The sequence below is a fragment of the Poecilia reticulata genome, linkage group LG13 (genome assembly GCF_000633615.1).
Source record: "Poecilia reticulata strain Guanapo linkage group LG13, Guppy_female_1.0+MT, whole genome shotgun sequence".
Taxonomy (NCBI): domain Eukaryota; kingdom Metazoa; phylum Chordata; class Actinopteri; order Cyprinodontiformes; family Poeciliidae; genus Poecilia; species Poecilia reticulata.
In genome coordinates, this window is record NC_024343.1 from 25,864,295 (window position 1) to 25,879,797 (window position 15,503).

General features: G+C 39.3%; 2 protein-coding genes across 2 annotated transcripts; one reads left to right on the forward strand and one right to left on the reverse strand.

Moving 5' to 3' along the window:
• The first annotated feature begins 7,441 nt into the window (after positions 1–7,441).
• On the forward strand, positions 7,442–9,282 carry rbp2a (retinol binding protein 2a, cellular). Its single transcript, XM_008426224.1, has 4 exons — positions 7,442–7,587; positions 8,492–8,670; positions 8,770–8,871; positions 9,140–9,282. Exons 1-4 carry the CDS (start codon positions 7,515–7,517, stop codon positions 9,191–9,193), a joined length of 408 nt encoding a protein of 135 aa, XP_008424446.1. The 5' UTR covers positions 7,442–7,514; the 3' UTR covers positions 9,194–9,282.
• Positions 9,283–11,070: 1,788 nt separating this feature from the next.
• LOC103474941 (tubulin alpha-1C chain-like) lies at positions 11,071–13,278 on the reverse strand. Its single transcript, XM_008426226.1, has 4 exons — positions 13,175–13,278; positions 12,407–12,629; positions 12,186–12,334; positions 11,071–12,107 (listed from the first exon to the last, which is right to left on the reverse strand). The coding sequence occupies exons 1-4, from the start codon at positions 13,175–13,177 to the stop codon at positions 11,127–11,129; spliced, it is 1,356 nt and encodes a 451-aa protein (XP_008424448.1). The 5' UTR covers positions 13,178–13,278; the 3' UTR covers positions 11,071–11,126.
• Between the last annotated feature and the right edge of the window lie 2,225 nt (positions 13,279–15,503).

A 15,503-nucleotide genomic window follows, 5' to 3' on the forward strand; every position in this document is an offset into this window, starting at 1 on the left:
TGGATGGATGGGTGGATGGATGGATGGATGGATGGATGGATGGATGGATGGATATTCGAAACTGTAATTGCAGTAAAAAGGTTTTACATAGTATTGACTCAGATGGGCTCTATAGTTATGTGCTACTTTTTGAAAAACTAATGAAGTCCGTTGTAAAGACCAAGTCTGGTGCTGTAATATGACAAATATGAAAAAGTTCAATGAATTTGAAAAGTTTTGCAAAGCACTATGAAAGTATAAAGGATGTTAAGCACAGCAAGCTTTTAGTAAAATTCATATATATATCTTTACATTTTAGAACATTGAGAATAAAAACTAAAAAAACTAATATTTCTCCTCTCTTTATTTCCAGCATACAAATCTGGACACCCTATCCCAGGCTGATCCCCCCCCAGGACCCTCAGCCCTTTCCAGCTCCACAGAGGAAGCCACATGCATTATGTATCACCATCCAGGCCTATTTCAGAGCAGAAAAGCAAAAAATAGAGACGCAGAGAGCATCTCTGGCTCCAGCAATCAGTCCCACGGTTTCATATGTTTCTCTGGTAAACGAGGTCTTGTTCCTGCCATGCGGAATTACCAAGAGGGATACATAAAATATTTAGCATTGTCATCCCCCTTCCTCGCTCTCCACTTTCCAGCTCAAACTTGCTGCGAGGTAAAAAGTAAAAGAAAATGCAGAGAGCCTGCGGTGGGATTTCTGATTATCTGGAAGGTTTGTAGATTTGTGAGTAAGGGAAGAAGAACCATGCAGATTGGAGGAAGCCTTCACTGCATGACGGTAGCCATGAGGGAGGAGGACGCCACATGCAGAGGAGGAACACGAGATTTGATCAACAGCGAGAGGAAGAAGTCAGGGCTCAGGCTGGCAGAGGTCTGGTTCAAGCAGGCAGGAAGAGTAATGATATTCAGGGAAGATGAGGCTTTTAACAAAAAAATGACCAAACAGCCATGCACAAGAGTGGACATATGCATACATTTATGAGAGCACAGAAATACATGAGGCTCAGCAAGGCTTGCGCTTTACCCCTGGCAGCTTCTCCAGAACAGCACACGCCTACAGTTCTTCTTGGTGACCTTGACATGGAGCACACCTCCACAGGTACCTTGCTGCAAGAATGTTTTTTGACACCTTAAAAGGTTCCCTCTATTGACATTGAGGCTGGCCAACTGGCAGACCTATTATTTTCTGCTCTCTGAAAGACTGCACACTATTTGTGAGTGTGCAGAAGCCATAAAAATTGACTGGCACTTGCGTAGCTTTTGTCCCTTCAATTGGAAACTGCAAAGCTCTTCCAGCAGGATTTATTTTGCATCTTTATCTGTTTGTGTGGTTACATAGAGTGTCTTTCAAGCTACTGCATCTCTGGAAGTATTTGCCATTTGAAGTTACAATCAGGTTGCCAATCATACTTCAGCAGTCTGGGGGTGGAGACTGCTGTATGCTTTCAGTATTATAAAAGCATACAAGCGTGTACTTCAGTAAACTGATGGTTTACCATTTTTTGGAAATGTTCTTATTCTGGCTTTGGGGGACAGAGAAGAGAGGCAATTGAGCTTTCTCACGGTGAGACCAGTTCACTAGGTTTCACAACTTCCTTCTTAGTGGCTAGCAGGCTGAAGAGCCTGTGAAATGGGTTGGTTTTGTCATCTGCAAATTTGAAGGGCTTTGTGGGTAATGTAAATGTCCTGCTGCTGTTTCCAGAGGAAGTGTAGGAGCTGATGGGCTGTCCTGGGCAGTGATGCAGTGTTGTTGCTCCATGACAGGTCTTCAGAGGTATCCGCTCCCAAGAAATTAGTGCTGCTCACACACTCTTTTTTTTTTTTTTTTTTTTTTGTTGCAACATTTCAAAAGTTTGTTTATAATTTGTACGACAATTTAACAGAAACTTAGTTACCAAAACGATAAGCAGAGCTCACACTGAGGAAAAACCTTTCTCACGGATGGGGCTGCCACCACAATGTTTTACCATTAACCGCAGCAACTTATTTTATTTGAGTGTTGAATAAAGGTTTGTCTGCAACTAATGGTTATGCTTTTGGCAGAACTTTGCTGCGTTCACAAAGTTACCATGAGACACCTGACTGCCTCTTTGATCCAAGCTCTTCCTGCCCAGTCTGTCAGTTTAGATGGTTGACTCTGTCTTGGTAGACTTGCAGTTGTGACATCCTGTCTCCATTTTTAGGTGTTACTTAGAACAGAACTCTGTTAGATGTTCAAAGAATCGGGATATAGTTTTACAGCCTCTCTCTCTGAGCTGTCTCCTGTGTTCCAGCGCAGCAGTGTTTGTTCACTGACATTATTCAACAAACCTCTGAGGCCTTCATAGAACAGTTGCATTCATACTGAAACTAGATTACACAGAGACCGACTCTGTTTGCTATGTAACTTTCATTATATATGAGAAAAGAGGGGGAAATGACAATGCATCTCAGACTTTTGCAATTTTGGGGTATAAACAATTTTGAGACCCACGTATAATTTTCCTTCCACTTGCACTACTCTGCGTTGTTCCGTCATGAAATACATTGAAGTTAGTGATTGTAAAGGCACAAAACATGATCAAATTAAACAGGTGTGAATACTTTTACACGGCACTCTATCTTGTTTTGATACGTCAAATCTTCTCTAATGTGTGCATGCGATTTGTTGGTTTTAATTATGAATAAAGCCAGAATAATTCAACTGTGTGAGAACATTCGGGCCCTTTCAATACTCACTGGGACGCCAAAGCACACAGCAAGACGCAGCACTATTAAAATCCATGGGTGGGCCGAAAATATATCACAAACACATCTACTCTTGGGGGTTTCATAGGCAAGAGCAGCCTTCTCTCAGTCATTTGTCTCCTCCGAGGATTGTGATTAATCTTAACTTTGATGTTCCTAAAGCAACGGGGAGGAGGAAGATATTGGCGAGAAGAGAGAGCCACCGCTGGAGCTGCAAAGGGGATGTAAAGACAGCGCACTAAACCGTTGCTTTAAATGTCAAGTTAATGAAGCAAATTGAATTGAATCACACAGGATATTGAAATTGTATCGAGCGACACAGCACGCAAGCACGATGCTCAAGGTCTTACCGTTATAAGATTAGGCTGCCATAGAGGGATAAGAAACTCTACTCTCAGAGGGAGAGGAGAAAAACCCAGGGACAAAGGAAACAAAATTATACCATTAGATCAAAGCCTGTCAACTGCTATAAGATGTGAATTGGCACGAACGTTGTTTAAACACATTGCATATGCATACAGGCAGGTGGAAATTACAGCTGGGATGTATTCAGAGCACACAGACAAACACAATCGGTCCAAACAAGAAATATCTATGCATATGAGCACTTGGGGCCTTCAGGGCTATAAGGCAAAAATGCATTTGGGGTGAGTTAAGATGCATTAATGATTCATGGTGCAAATTCACGCCTCTTCCTTTTGTTTCATAGTTACTATAAACCAGTCAGCGAACAAGTAAAGCTGATCCTGCTCTGTCAACCTTTTTGTTTACCAGATGGCTCTGTTTAATCTGCGCATGGATCACAGTATAACTTGTGATGATCTTATTTTGGCCTCAAGTTGCACAGTTGATGCATAAACACTGAAGCCACCACTGACATGCAGCAACATTGCCCCTTTGTGGCAGCATGCAAAAATGTGGAGAAATTTGGTAAATACCTAAAGATATAAATGCTTCACTTGAATCTTTGGGTTAGGGTTAGGAGAATATTTAATTTATGGTGGTGAAAAAATGTCCGATTAGGAATTCTAATGTCAAAAGACCACCAGAAAATCCACACTTATTTTACCAACCCACAACTCATCATCAGTGTAGGGTTTCTTTCACACTTTCAAACTGATATGGCTCAGACTTGAAAAAACCTCAGACTACAGAGTATGAATAGCCGGAAACATGTGACATTTGTGAAGCGATATATTACTCATGCCAGGTTAGAAGTTTTTCTCATGTGTTTGTTTCACTCTCTCACCAACTTACTTTTCACAGCAACCCCAGGAAGTGGGGCTACAAAAAATATGTAATACAGCCAGGGGTGTTGCAATGAATTCTGGGTCCCATGACAAAAAAAATAAAAAAAAAATCTAATAGGGCCCGTCACCCCCACGCAGGTTCTTTCACCACAACTTTATAAAATCTAAAGGTTTTTGAAATATATATATATAAAATACACTTATAAATTTACGTCTGTGTGCAAATAACATGTATAACATTTAAATTAAAATGCATAAACATCATTACTTCGAGTAGTGAAGACAGTTTATTTTTTTTAACGAGATCATAACAAATAAGTTTTTGAAACTCAGACTATTCAATAAAGCATGCCATTAGACAGCTATCTGACCTTTGCTCAGCCTGACTCATCAAGTCTGTCTAACACTGATACAGCTAATAAAATGTGTGTTGGCAACTCTGTTTATTAAAAGCATGATGTTCTTTGCTGCTGCTTGACCACAACTGCTGTTAAGTACCTCGGTCAGACTCAGAAGCCCATGGTGAAAGCTTAGGAGAAAAACACTTTTGCACAATTATTCTTACTCTAGAAGCAAGTTCCTGTTATGTCATGTTATGTTATATAAGTTCATTAGGGAGAATTCCATATATTCTGCCACCATCTGCTGGGGTAAGAGCATAACATCCACAGATTTAATAACAAGCTAATAAAAGAGGCTGGTTTTGTTTTGGGGACTGTTCTGGTGCAATGAAGGATTCTGCACACATTAAAAAACACAACTGACAACGCTGAACATCCTCTTCATGAGCTCGTCTAACAGCAAATATGACCACTACTGGAGATCCTTCCTGACCACAGCCATCACCATCTACAACTGACGAAATTTAAATAATAACCGCATTCAGTTTCCCTTTTAGATTAATACAGTTATTTTAATTGGTAGGAAATATGCATATACATAGAGGTGAAAAGGTCATTTAAGTTTTAGTGGAATTTGGCTGTGCAAATGACATCACAGTCTACTTATCTGTTTTTCAAGTGTAAATTTATTGCAAAACAAACAATGAGAAGTACAACTCCTTAACTATCATGATGACACAAGTGTCGTCATGAACCCATTGACTTACGTGTAAGGATTTTGAAGGTGGCAGTTAAGGGGTTAATATGGCAACTTGCACTATTGCATGGCAGCCATATTGAATTTTTAAGTTAGAGTTAACTGGAAATATAGAAGAATCAAGAAAAAGTTCAAGGTAAAATTCAGCTGAACAATTTATTTTGATCCGTCAAGCATGAATTGAGGCGAGATGTTTCTGCACTTCTAATAATCTTATCAGTTCTGATAAACTTCACATGCTGCTTCACCTTTGACCCTCCACATACAAGTCCTTCATCACAGGATCAATTAATCTTCAGATAGAGCATTATCATAAAGTTGTTGTAAAACCATATCACCTAAGCTGATTTTTTTCCCCACATTAAAGCACACGAGCAAGCTCTAGATATCAAACATTACTCTACACAATATTGTGTTAAAGTTTCTTAGATAAAGAACAGGAAGAGATTAGATATTAGACAGCAATTTGATTGAATTCTCATTGGAAGAATCACAAACCACTGCCTGAAACCTCAACAAAAACTAAAAACTTTTCATTAACCAGAGTTGTGCGGCTCAGAGATATAACACACAAAATGTTGTCATAAATACTTTATCAAGGCAGACCCGCACACTTTGCCTGATAAAGAAGCTCCTTCAGACTGAAGCACAGGCGTCTTATCTTAAAGTGATTCAAAAAGAGAGCTTGAAGCATGGACTCTTAGGGAACACTTGCGCAACTATGTACTCGAACTTCCATCTAAGAGAACGAAATATGCTTTCTTTAGTAAAAGAAACTTTCTGTGGAAAAAAAAAAACTGAGAAAAGAACATTTCTGCTCCAAAAAATTGCACTAAAGAAATGAGCTCCTGCCTATTGGTGGACATCTGTCTTACAGCTTCTCTCCGTCTCGCCCCCCCCCCCCATTCCAGCCCATTAGATGGAGTAAAAGCAGGCGCCAGCTTGATGGGAGGAAATGGAGATGGAAAAAAAACAACTGGAGATTCCTAGAGGACATGCAACAAATGCATAGTAACACTGACAAAACAAGCTGTTAGAATTTAGCCAATAAAACTGGTGATTTTAATTCTACTTTTTTGTAGACATGACATATGTTTAACAGCTAAAAAAAAATTATTTCAAATGCTTTTTGTCCAAAACAGTTTGCTAAATTCAAAGTTTTTTTTGGACTACATTGGTGAATTTAATTAATCAAATAAATCATTTGTACAAAGTTGATATAAAGTTATATTAAGTCAGCATTTATAGACTTCAAGTAATATTTGTCCATTTGTGTTCCATGGTCATATATCAGGTTTCTTTCTCTTGTATCACGATAGAAACATTATCATCATGAAGTCATCTGGTCTGTCCTCCATGTTAAGACAAAAAAACAAAATAAGTGGTTTGTATGGTGGTTTCCAAGCATGAAACAGTAAGAAGCAGTCTGTTCTTACATTATTGTGCCATTTAAACCATTTCTGCAACTGCAGCATCTAAGAAGCTTAGTGTGTTAGCAAGTTTAGCATTAGCATTATGGCTGAATTAGCTAAAGCCGAAGAGAAACATACATTTTTGTGCCATGACATGGAAATGTTCCTAATCACAATTCTTATAGAAGTTATTGATCTTTTTCTAACCTGATATACTTATGCCATTCATATTACAACCCACACAACCATCTTAGCGTAAGCAATCTCTGCTGGACACCAGCATAAATGAGAATAACTGCTAACTGGACCTGACCCATTTCACTGCCTCAAGGAATACCTTCTATACTCCAACAAAGATAAATCTTGAGATAATCTACAAAAGAAACTAGAAGAAAGGAAAATGCAGAAAAAATAAATTAAAGAAAAACAGGAAAGGCGCAGAAATTGGCTAAATATTCTTGCAGATAAGCTTCTGTTATGATGCCTGTTGTACAAAGCTATGTGTATTATTTTTTTTCCATTAATCTTTTGCAATTAGGTCCGAGTCTTTGAGGTTGGATGGCGTCTTTGCCATCACCCTAATCTTTAGTTCCCTTCACAGATTCCCTCTTAGAATCAAATAAGGATTCTGGCCAGAATATTTTGAATTTTTTTTACAGCTTAAGTTTACAAACGTTCAAAATGCATTTTTATAGTGCAGAGAGTCATGTCCACTCTCTACAAAACAACGTTCATATTGTGATGTTCTGCCACAGAAAAACATGTTCTGTAAAGTGGTTACAATGCAGCGAAGGAAGCATGAACTTTATGCCACATACACACGCTTCCAATGTCCTGAAGCAATCATCAGGCGGACCATGTCCTTTGGTCCACATAGTCTCACACATTCATACACACACACACACTTAAACACACACACAGAAACAAAGTGTATATAAAGGGCTGGGCCCTTGAACTCTCTCCCTTTGTTGGAAAAACATATCTCAAGGCAGGCTGCTACCTCCTCTCACAAACCGCTGACAAAATGCCTGCAGACTACAATGGACGCTGGGAGATGGTGAAGAATGAGAACTTCGAGGATGTCATGAAGGCTCTTGGTAAGTTCCACCCTGATGCAACGCATGTAATTTGATCTTGTTCAATTGATCATGAAAATGGTCTTGTTCAAATCAGAGTGCTATACTAAAAGACTGAGTCAGGAAGAAAGGAACATCTTAGCAGAAAATGTAACACCAGTGTGACAGAGAGAACAAGAATGCTGGTAGGAGAGGGACGGAAAGGAAAGCCAAAAAAAGAGGTGTGATGTGCAACTGCTTCATTTCTTTATTGAGCTGCTGTCAGGCAAAGTTAACCTCCTCTCTATGAGCAGTTGCTGTCTGTTGCTGTGCCAAATACGCATTGATTCAGTCCCTTCTGTATTTTCTTCGTTCTCCATCCAAGAAATAAAAGACAGATTCTGACCCTGGATCAGCTGAGAATGCAGGAGGAGAGCTGGCTCTCCTCCTTGCGCGTCGTTGATCAGCCTATAGAAACACTTTCATTTTTCACGACGACTTTATCTGCAATTCACAAAAAAACAAGCCACAGTGCAATGAGCTCAGTCAAGAAATCCGGGGTAATCCTTGAGTCCTCAGACACATTTCCTTGGAGCAGATTGGAAAATGAGATACTTATGGAAATGGGCCAGAAACTATCAGTCAGATGGGTAAATATGGTGCCCCATCTGTAAGAGTGATGGAAAGAAATTGAATTTCCACTTTAGGGCAAATAGGATATGAATATCTAAACGATTAGGATGGGTGGTTCACTGTGGCAGAGCCTGGGTCAAAGAAAGTCATTCAGATCTATTCTGACTGAATTCAAGGTGATTTTTGACGGGTTATTGTCACATCTGTGTTTTCACGAATGCCATCAGCATCCAGGAGAGGTTTTCACAACTTTACAAAAACATACGTTAGAGTCAGTTTCCTGACCACATCTGACCTCTCTCCACAAATCCAGACATCGACTTTGCCACCAGGAAGATTGCCGTCCACCTGCACCAGACAAAAGTAATTGTGCAGAATGGAGACAAGTTTGAAACCAAGACCCTGAGTACCTTCAGAAACTATGAGGTCAACTATACCGTGGGGGAGGAGTTTGAGGAGCACACAAAGGGACTGGACAACCGGAAAGTAAAGGTGGGGCAACCAAAGGGTCAATGAAGGGGGGGTGGGGGGGGGTGTTGGACTCTAAATGTGTTGGTCTTTGCTTTAAATGTCTGTGATGTGATATGTCAGAGCCTGGTTGTCTGGGATGGGGACAAGCTGGTCTGTGTACAGAAGGGGGAGAAAGAAAATCGCGGCTGGAAGCATTGGATCGAGGGAGACCTGCTGCACCTGGTGAGAATAAGCGTGACACACTGGCAACTGGTGTAAATTTATTCCCAGTTTCCTCATTAATAGAATAAACATAAGAACTCTACTTCATTTACTTGAACCAATCGTTCCCAGTTGCATCACACAGAGTTGCCTCATGTCTCTGGGCAATAATGATAAAATGCTTTTGAAACATGCAGATATAAGCTCTGCCTGCTTGTGCAACCAATAGACGCCCTTGTTGCATCACTTTCCTCCAAGTCTGAAGGTCTGTGCCTTTTTTTTTTTACAGGAAATCACAGTCCTCGACAAAGTCTGCCACCAAGTGTTCAAGAAGAAGGAATAAAAGGAGGAAGATTGATTATGTGTGTAAAACTCTGACTGCTGTGTGTGCCATGTGTTTAATGTGAACTTTATTAAAACATTTTAATACAATGTCTCTTTGACTGTCCATTGGATGTGTTTTTAAAAAGGCATTACGTTCTTTTACTTCATCTCACTTCCACTTTTCCTATTTTAGATCAGTTAGTATCACAATTATTTTTTGCCACCTCCCAGAATAATGGACCAATTTTTTTTTCAGTCATTTATTACTGCATTCTTTAAATTCAGAACTTTACTTCCTCCCAACATTGCTTTTTAGATGGATTGTAGGGCAACACCTCCAACATAATTACTTTTGTGATTTTGTGAAACAATCCAAAGAGAAGAAGTCCACTTCTACAATCATGGTATTTCAGGGTTAGGTTCATCAGCATGTTTGGATCGTGTGATACTACTATAGATGGAGGGACTTTATCCATAAAGAAGAGGCCTGTGCTTCAACTGGTTGATAGGCCACTCAGTGAGGAAGAAGCCATTACTCTAACAGTAAGATAAAGAGCCTGGTGGGCAAATGTTCTGTGGTCTAATTTAATAAAATGTCATTATTTAGCCATAATGACCTTGCAAGCCTGGCAAAGAAAGTGCAGTGGTGGCAGTGTAATGCTCTGGGGTGTTATGCTGTAGAAGTGAAAGGTAAGCTTTGTAGAATAGATGGCATCATGCAAAATAATATTAAGTGGAAATATTAAATCATCCAGGAAATTAAAGCTTGGGGACAGCTGGCTCATCTGAATGGACAATGACTTGTACAATTACTTACAAAGTTGTTTCAGAGCAACAAAGTCCATGTTTTGGAGGAGCCATTAAAATTCAAACTCTCAAATAGACTTTGTGGGAAGAGTTGTGTGAGAGCAAGGCAACCAACAAAACTGACTCGGTCATCCCAGCAGCAATCTTTACCTGGAGAAAAAGAAAACATCTTTAATTTTCAATTTACAAAAAACAGAAGCAAATTTCCTGAAACATCTCTGGACATTCTCAGAAATACAGTTGGAGATTAAGATGTTTTTGTATGTTAGTTTCCTCTTTGCAATTTCAGGCAGTGTCATTCAGATTTTTTTAAATAGGGAAAGAAAAAGTGTGCAGCACATGGTAATATTGCTACAATTATGCTGCTATAAATTCCTTAATTTCCCTCCCACCCTTCCTTCCTCATCCCTACTTGTCAGATATAGGCTAAAGGGTCAATGACAGGAAAGATCTTAGCCAGTCCTACTCTGGCCTAACCTGAAGCTTTATCTGACCGCAAGTATTTAAAAAAAATGTTAAGAGTATTTGTATTTTTCTAAGCTCTGTAAATAACTGAATGAACAGTTATTTGTGGTAAATAAGCAAAAAAAAAAAAAAAAAAAAAAATGTACTGATACTTCATAAGAAGGCTTGATTTTAAGTAATGTTTGAGAAATCAACCAAGAGGCAAAAACATAGCAAATATTCCCCATTTGGTCCACAGTTTTGTCAAGACAAAAACTGTAGAGAAGCTTAAAGCAGACTAACTGAGATCACTGGCAAGTGCTAGACAGGGTCAAAGTAGGAGAGGAAATGCAAAAGTGTGTCCATTTTTTCCCCTCATCTTAATTATAAAATGTATCGTTTGTGTGCGCCAATTGCATAAAGCAATGCAATATAGGTTTTAAGGTATCACATCTGTTATCCACCACAAAATGAATGCAATTTTTTTTTAAGATACTTGACACAAGAGCTCACTTGTTACAAGTGGGCTTATTATTATTATTAAGACGGTCCAAGTTTGTCACCTCCAATCTGCTTTACACTTGTCCCATGTGAACCAGACCATCTTTCAAGTGGAAGACATTTACACCACTTTGAGCCAAGAAGCACAATAATGCAACACCATTCTTTATTAAGCACATTTATACAAGGAATACAAGTCTTTAGTACTCTTCTCCTACATCATCCTCTGTAGCTTCCTGGGCATCTGTGCCAACCTCTTCGTAATCTTTCTCCAGGGCTGCCATATCCTCTCTGGCCTCAGTGAACTCCCCCTCCTCCATCGCCTCACCCACATACCAATGAACAAAGGCCCGCTTGGCATACATTAGGTCAAACTTGTAGTCTAGCCGAGCCCAAGCCTCTGCGATAGCCGTGGTGTTGCTCAGCATGCACACAGCCCTCTGAACCTTGGCCAAGTCACCACCAGGAACCACAGTGGGTGGCTGGTAGTTGATGCCAACCTTAAAGCCAGTTGGGCACCAGTCCACAAACTGGATGGACCGCTTGTTTTTAATAGTGGTAATGGCAGTGTTGACATCTTTGGGCACCACATCACCACGGTATAGAAGGCAGCAAGCCATGTACTTGCCGTGGCGAGGGTCACATTTCACCATTTGATTGGTTGGCTCAAAGCAGGCAGTTGTGATCTCAGCCACAGTGAGCTGCTCGTGGTATGCCTTTTCAGCAGAGATCACAGGGGCATATGTGGTCAGAGGGAAGTGGATGCGTGGATATGGCACCAAATTGGTCTGGAACTCTGTTAGATCCACATTAAGGGCTCCATCAAAACGAAGAGAAGCGGTGATTGAGGACACAATCTGGCTGATCAATCTGTTCAGGTTTGTGTAAGAGGGGCGCTCGATGTCGAGGTTTCTGCAGCAGATATCGTAGATTGCTTCATTGTCCACCATAAAGGCACAGTCTGAGTGTTCCAGGGTGGTGTGAGTGGTGAGGATGGAATTATAGGGTTCCACTACAGCAGTGGACACCCGGGGGGATGGGTAGACTGAAAATTGCAGCTTGGACTTTTTACCATAGTCCATGGAGAGATGCTCCATCAGTAGGGAGGTGAAACCAGAGCCGGTTCCTCCACCGAAGCTGTGGAAAACCAGGAAACCCTGAAGTCCGGTACACTGGTCAGACTGGTGACAAAAAAAAAGGAAACCAATATGGAACAGCTGCATCATCTGACCTAAAATAAAACTACAGAGATTTCCTACCAGTTTGCGAATCCTGTCCAGAACCAGATCAATGATCCCTTTCCCGATTGTGTAGTGTCCACGGGCATAGTTGTTGGCAGCATCCTCCTTACCAGTGATCAGCTGCTGAGGGTGGAACAACTGGCGGTAGGTGCCAGTGCGCACTTCATCTGACAGATACCGACTTAGACTTCTAGTAACCTTGAGAATTTATGTTGAAGCTTAACAAGTGATCTGCTTACCAATTACTGAGGGCTCTAGATCCACAAAAACAGCTCTGGGAACATGGTTCCCTGCTCCAGACTCGCTGAAGAAGGTGTTGAAAGAATCATCTCCACCACCAATCATCTCATTACCAGACATCTGGCCGTCTGGGTGAATCCCATGTTCCAGGCAGTAGAGTTCCCAACATGCATTACCGATCTGGACGCCAGCCTGACCAACGTGTATGGAGATGCATTCACGCTGTGGAGCAAGATGAAAGTTATGAGCAAAAAACAAATGGATTCAATTACATCTCAAGGCTTCAAACCCCTAGGGACAAGCTGCCCTTTTCCTCCCATAGCAAACAAGGGTTCTTGTAATATCGGAATCTGGTGAATAAAATTTGTTTACCTGGAGCCTAGAATCTGATAAGTAGGTTTTCAGTTGACAGCCCAATAATAGAAGCCCTGGTGGGAACAAAACTCCGATAATGCTTCCAGTTCATTGACTGAAAGGGACACAGGTGGAGCCGATTTCTCTACAAACGCGGTCTATAAAGCTTAATGAAGACATTCCGAAGTTAAAAACTGCAGCTTCTATTAACTAAAGGACCACAAAACTTCTAAGAAGTAGTTTAAATAGAGCGTCGCCTCCCACACATAGTCAGCAAAAAGAGAAAAAACAAAACAGGGAATAGCCGTCTTAATCCGTCGAGGCAAACGAAGCATTTTTCCTCAAAAGTCTCCCATCAATTTAATAGACTTTTAGGAATTCAGCTATGCCATGAATATAACATTGATACTCACCATTTTTCTGAAGCTAGATGACTTAAGAATCGGACAAAAGACAAACGCTGCCGACTCTCGTCTCACTGGCAGGAATGTTGTGAAAGCACGTTGGTGCGGCAATTAAATACATCTGCGTCGGAAGTAGGTCTTTAATTCTGATAAGTCTGTTTACATGAGGCAACGTTCTGATTGGTTGAAAAATGAACACTGTGACACAGCATGAGGTTAACATCAAAGCGACAACAGGTGTGGGAGATCACTGCTTTTAAAAACGAATTCGAAAAATATATTCATTATGTGCAGTTTTCAGCAAACTCCCAAGGCAATCAAAATTGTAGTTGGTCAGGTTCCACTCTTCTTTTTAACGTCTGCTATCGCCCCCTAGCGTTTAAACAATCGTGCTTTTAAAAATAAAATAAATAAAAAATGATCGTTTTATTTAATTTAATAAATAAAATTATTACATTAAATAAAATGTAATAATTTTATATCGCAATGTACATTTTATATACATTGCGATATAAAATGTACTCATACATTTTATATCGCAATACTATTGAGTATTTCAATAGTAACGGCAAATGGAATGCATATAGTGACTTAGAATCTCTCTGGTGGAATTTGATTTACTTTTTTTTTTTTTTTACTTGTGCATTGTTGCCATCTTTGGTAATTTCTGCTTTATAGCTATCTGTTGTGCTTCCTCCTCACTTATTGTCTCTTCCCTTTAGCTCAGCCCAAAGGTTTTCCTTTCCTGTGTTGATTTGGCCATGTTGGATCATTATCTTAATGAGAGAACAAGTGACCCCACATTTTCACTTTTCTGGAAGAGGCTACAAGACAAATATTTAAAGTCTCTTCTTTCATGATGCCTTTAAGCTTAGCAAGATTCCCAGTGCCTCTAGAAGAGAAACAGGCCTGTGGGTAAAAGAAAAGAGCCTCTGCATCAGTTCACAAGTCACAAATTACTGAACAGTCTTAGGACTGCAAATGCAAGCTATAAACGTACGAATATTTCAGTTCCAATTATTTTAAGTTTAGAAGGTTACCAGTAATAGTGCCTGAAGTGATGCTGTGAAAAACAATTACTTCTTACAGATTATTTTACATTTCTCTGTGGGAAGTTATGCTACAATAAGGGTTCTTGTAATATCGGAATCTGGTGAATACAATTTGTTTAACTGGAGCCTTGAATCTGATAAGTATGTTTATTTTTTAATTTGTTTTGACATTTAAAAAGATAGCATGCATGCGATAAATTGGGTCTATTAGATTTTTTTTTTTTTTACCAAAAAGGTTAAAGTTTTCCACTTATTTGTTTGTTTTCATAAACTGTGATTTAAAGGCTGTTAATAAATCATTTTTGACAGGTTGTGTACATGCAAAGATTTATTTACAGTGTGTGAAAGAATTACACTCGCTTTCCAGTTATACATTTTTCTGAAAAGAATTCTTGAGAAATTATGTAAAGGAAAATATATCAGTGACTCCTGAATTTAATCTGAAATACTAATTTGTGTTTAAACCCCAAATACCTCAACAATCAATCAGGAGTGAATTCAAAGTTCTGAAGTGGTTCAAGGTATTAACGATTTATGAATTAATAAAAAGTTTAATTTCAAATTTAACTAATTAAATTTCAGACTAGGGCTTTTTATATAAAGTATAAGATGCTTTCATTTGCCTTCTGATTTTTATGTAGATTTCAAAGTTCACAATTCAAACGCCAGAGGGAGACAAAATCGTTTTTTTCTACCACCCTTTATTTTGAAACTAAATGACTTGAATTAGAAAGTAATAAAATGTATATTTCAGGTATACTGTTCATAAGTAAAAGCTGGACTCTTGGAGTCTAATCAGTAAAAACACACAACTGAACTTTTTTTTTTCCAAAATCTTTTATTTTAAAGGTTCCTAACAGGAAATGTGGCCATACTGTCAATCAATCGATCAAGTTGTATAACACATTTCAGGAATATGGCAGTTCAAAGTGCTTTACATCATAAAAAAAATTTACACACACACGCACAAAATGCAAAGTTGTAGAACACACAGTGAACAATTCTTGCGTCATTCCAAACATCCTTTCCATAGTCTTAATAGGTGGCACAGGCAGCATTATATTGTGGGAAAGATTTTGTTGTTGTTGTTGTTGTTGTTGTTTTTCTTTGTAGGGACAGTGACATAGGTGACACTTGATGAGAAGATAGATGCAGTCCTGGAAGAAAATATTACCATTGAGAATTGTAAAATTCTAATAAAATAAATTGAAGTAGGCTGTTTCAATGTGACTAAATAACAAAAATAACCCAGTGGGTATTATCTTGGCAAACCAGAGTAAATTACC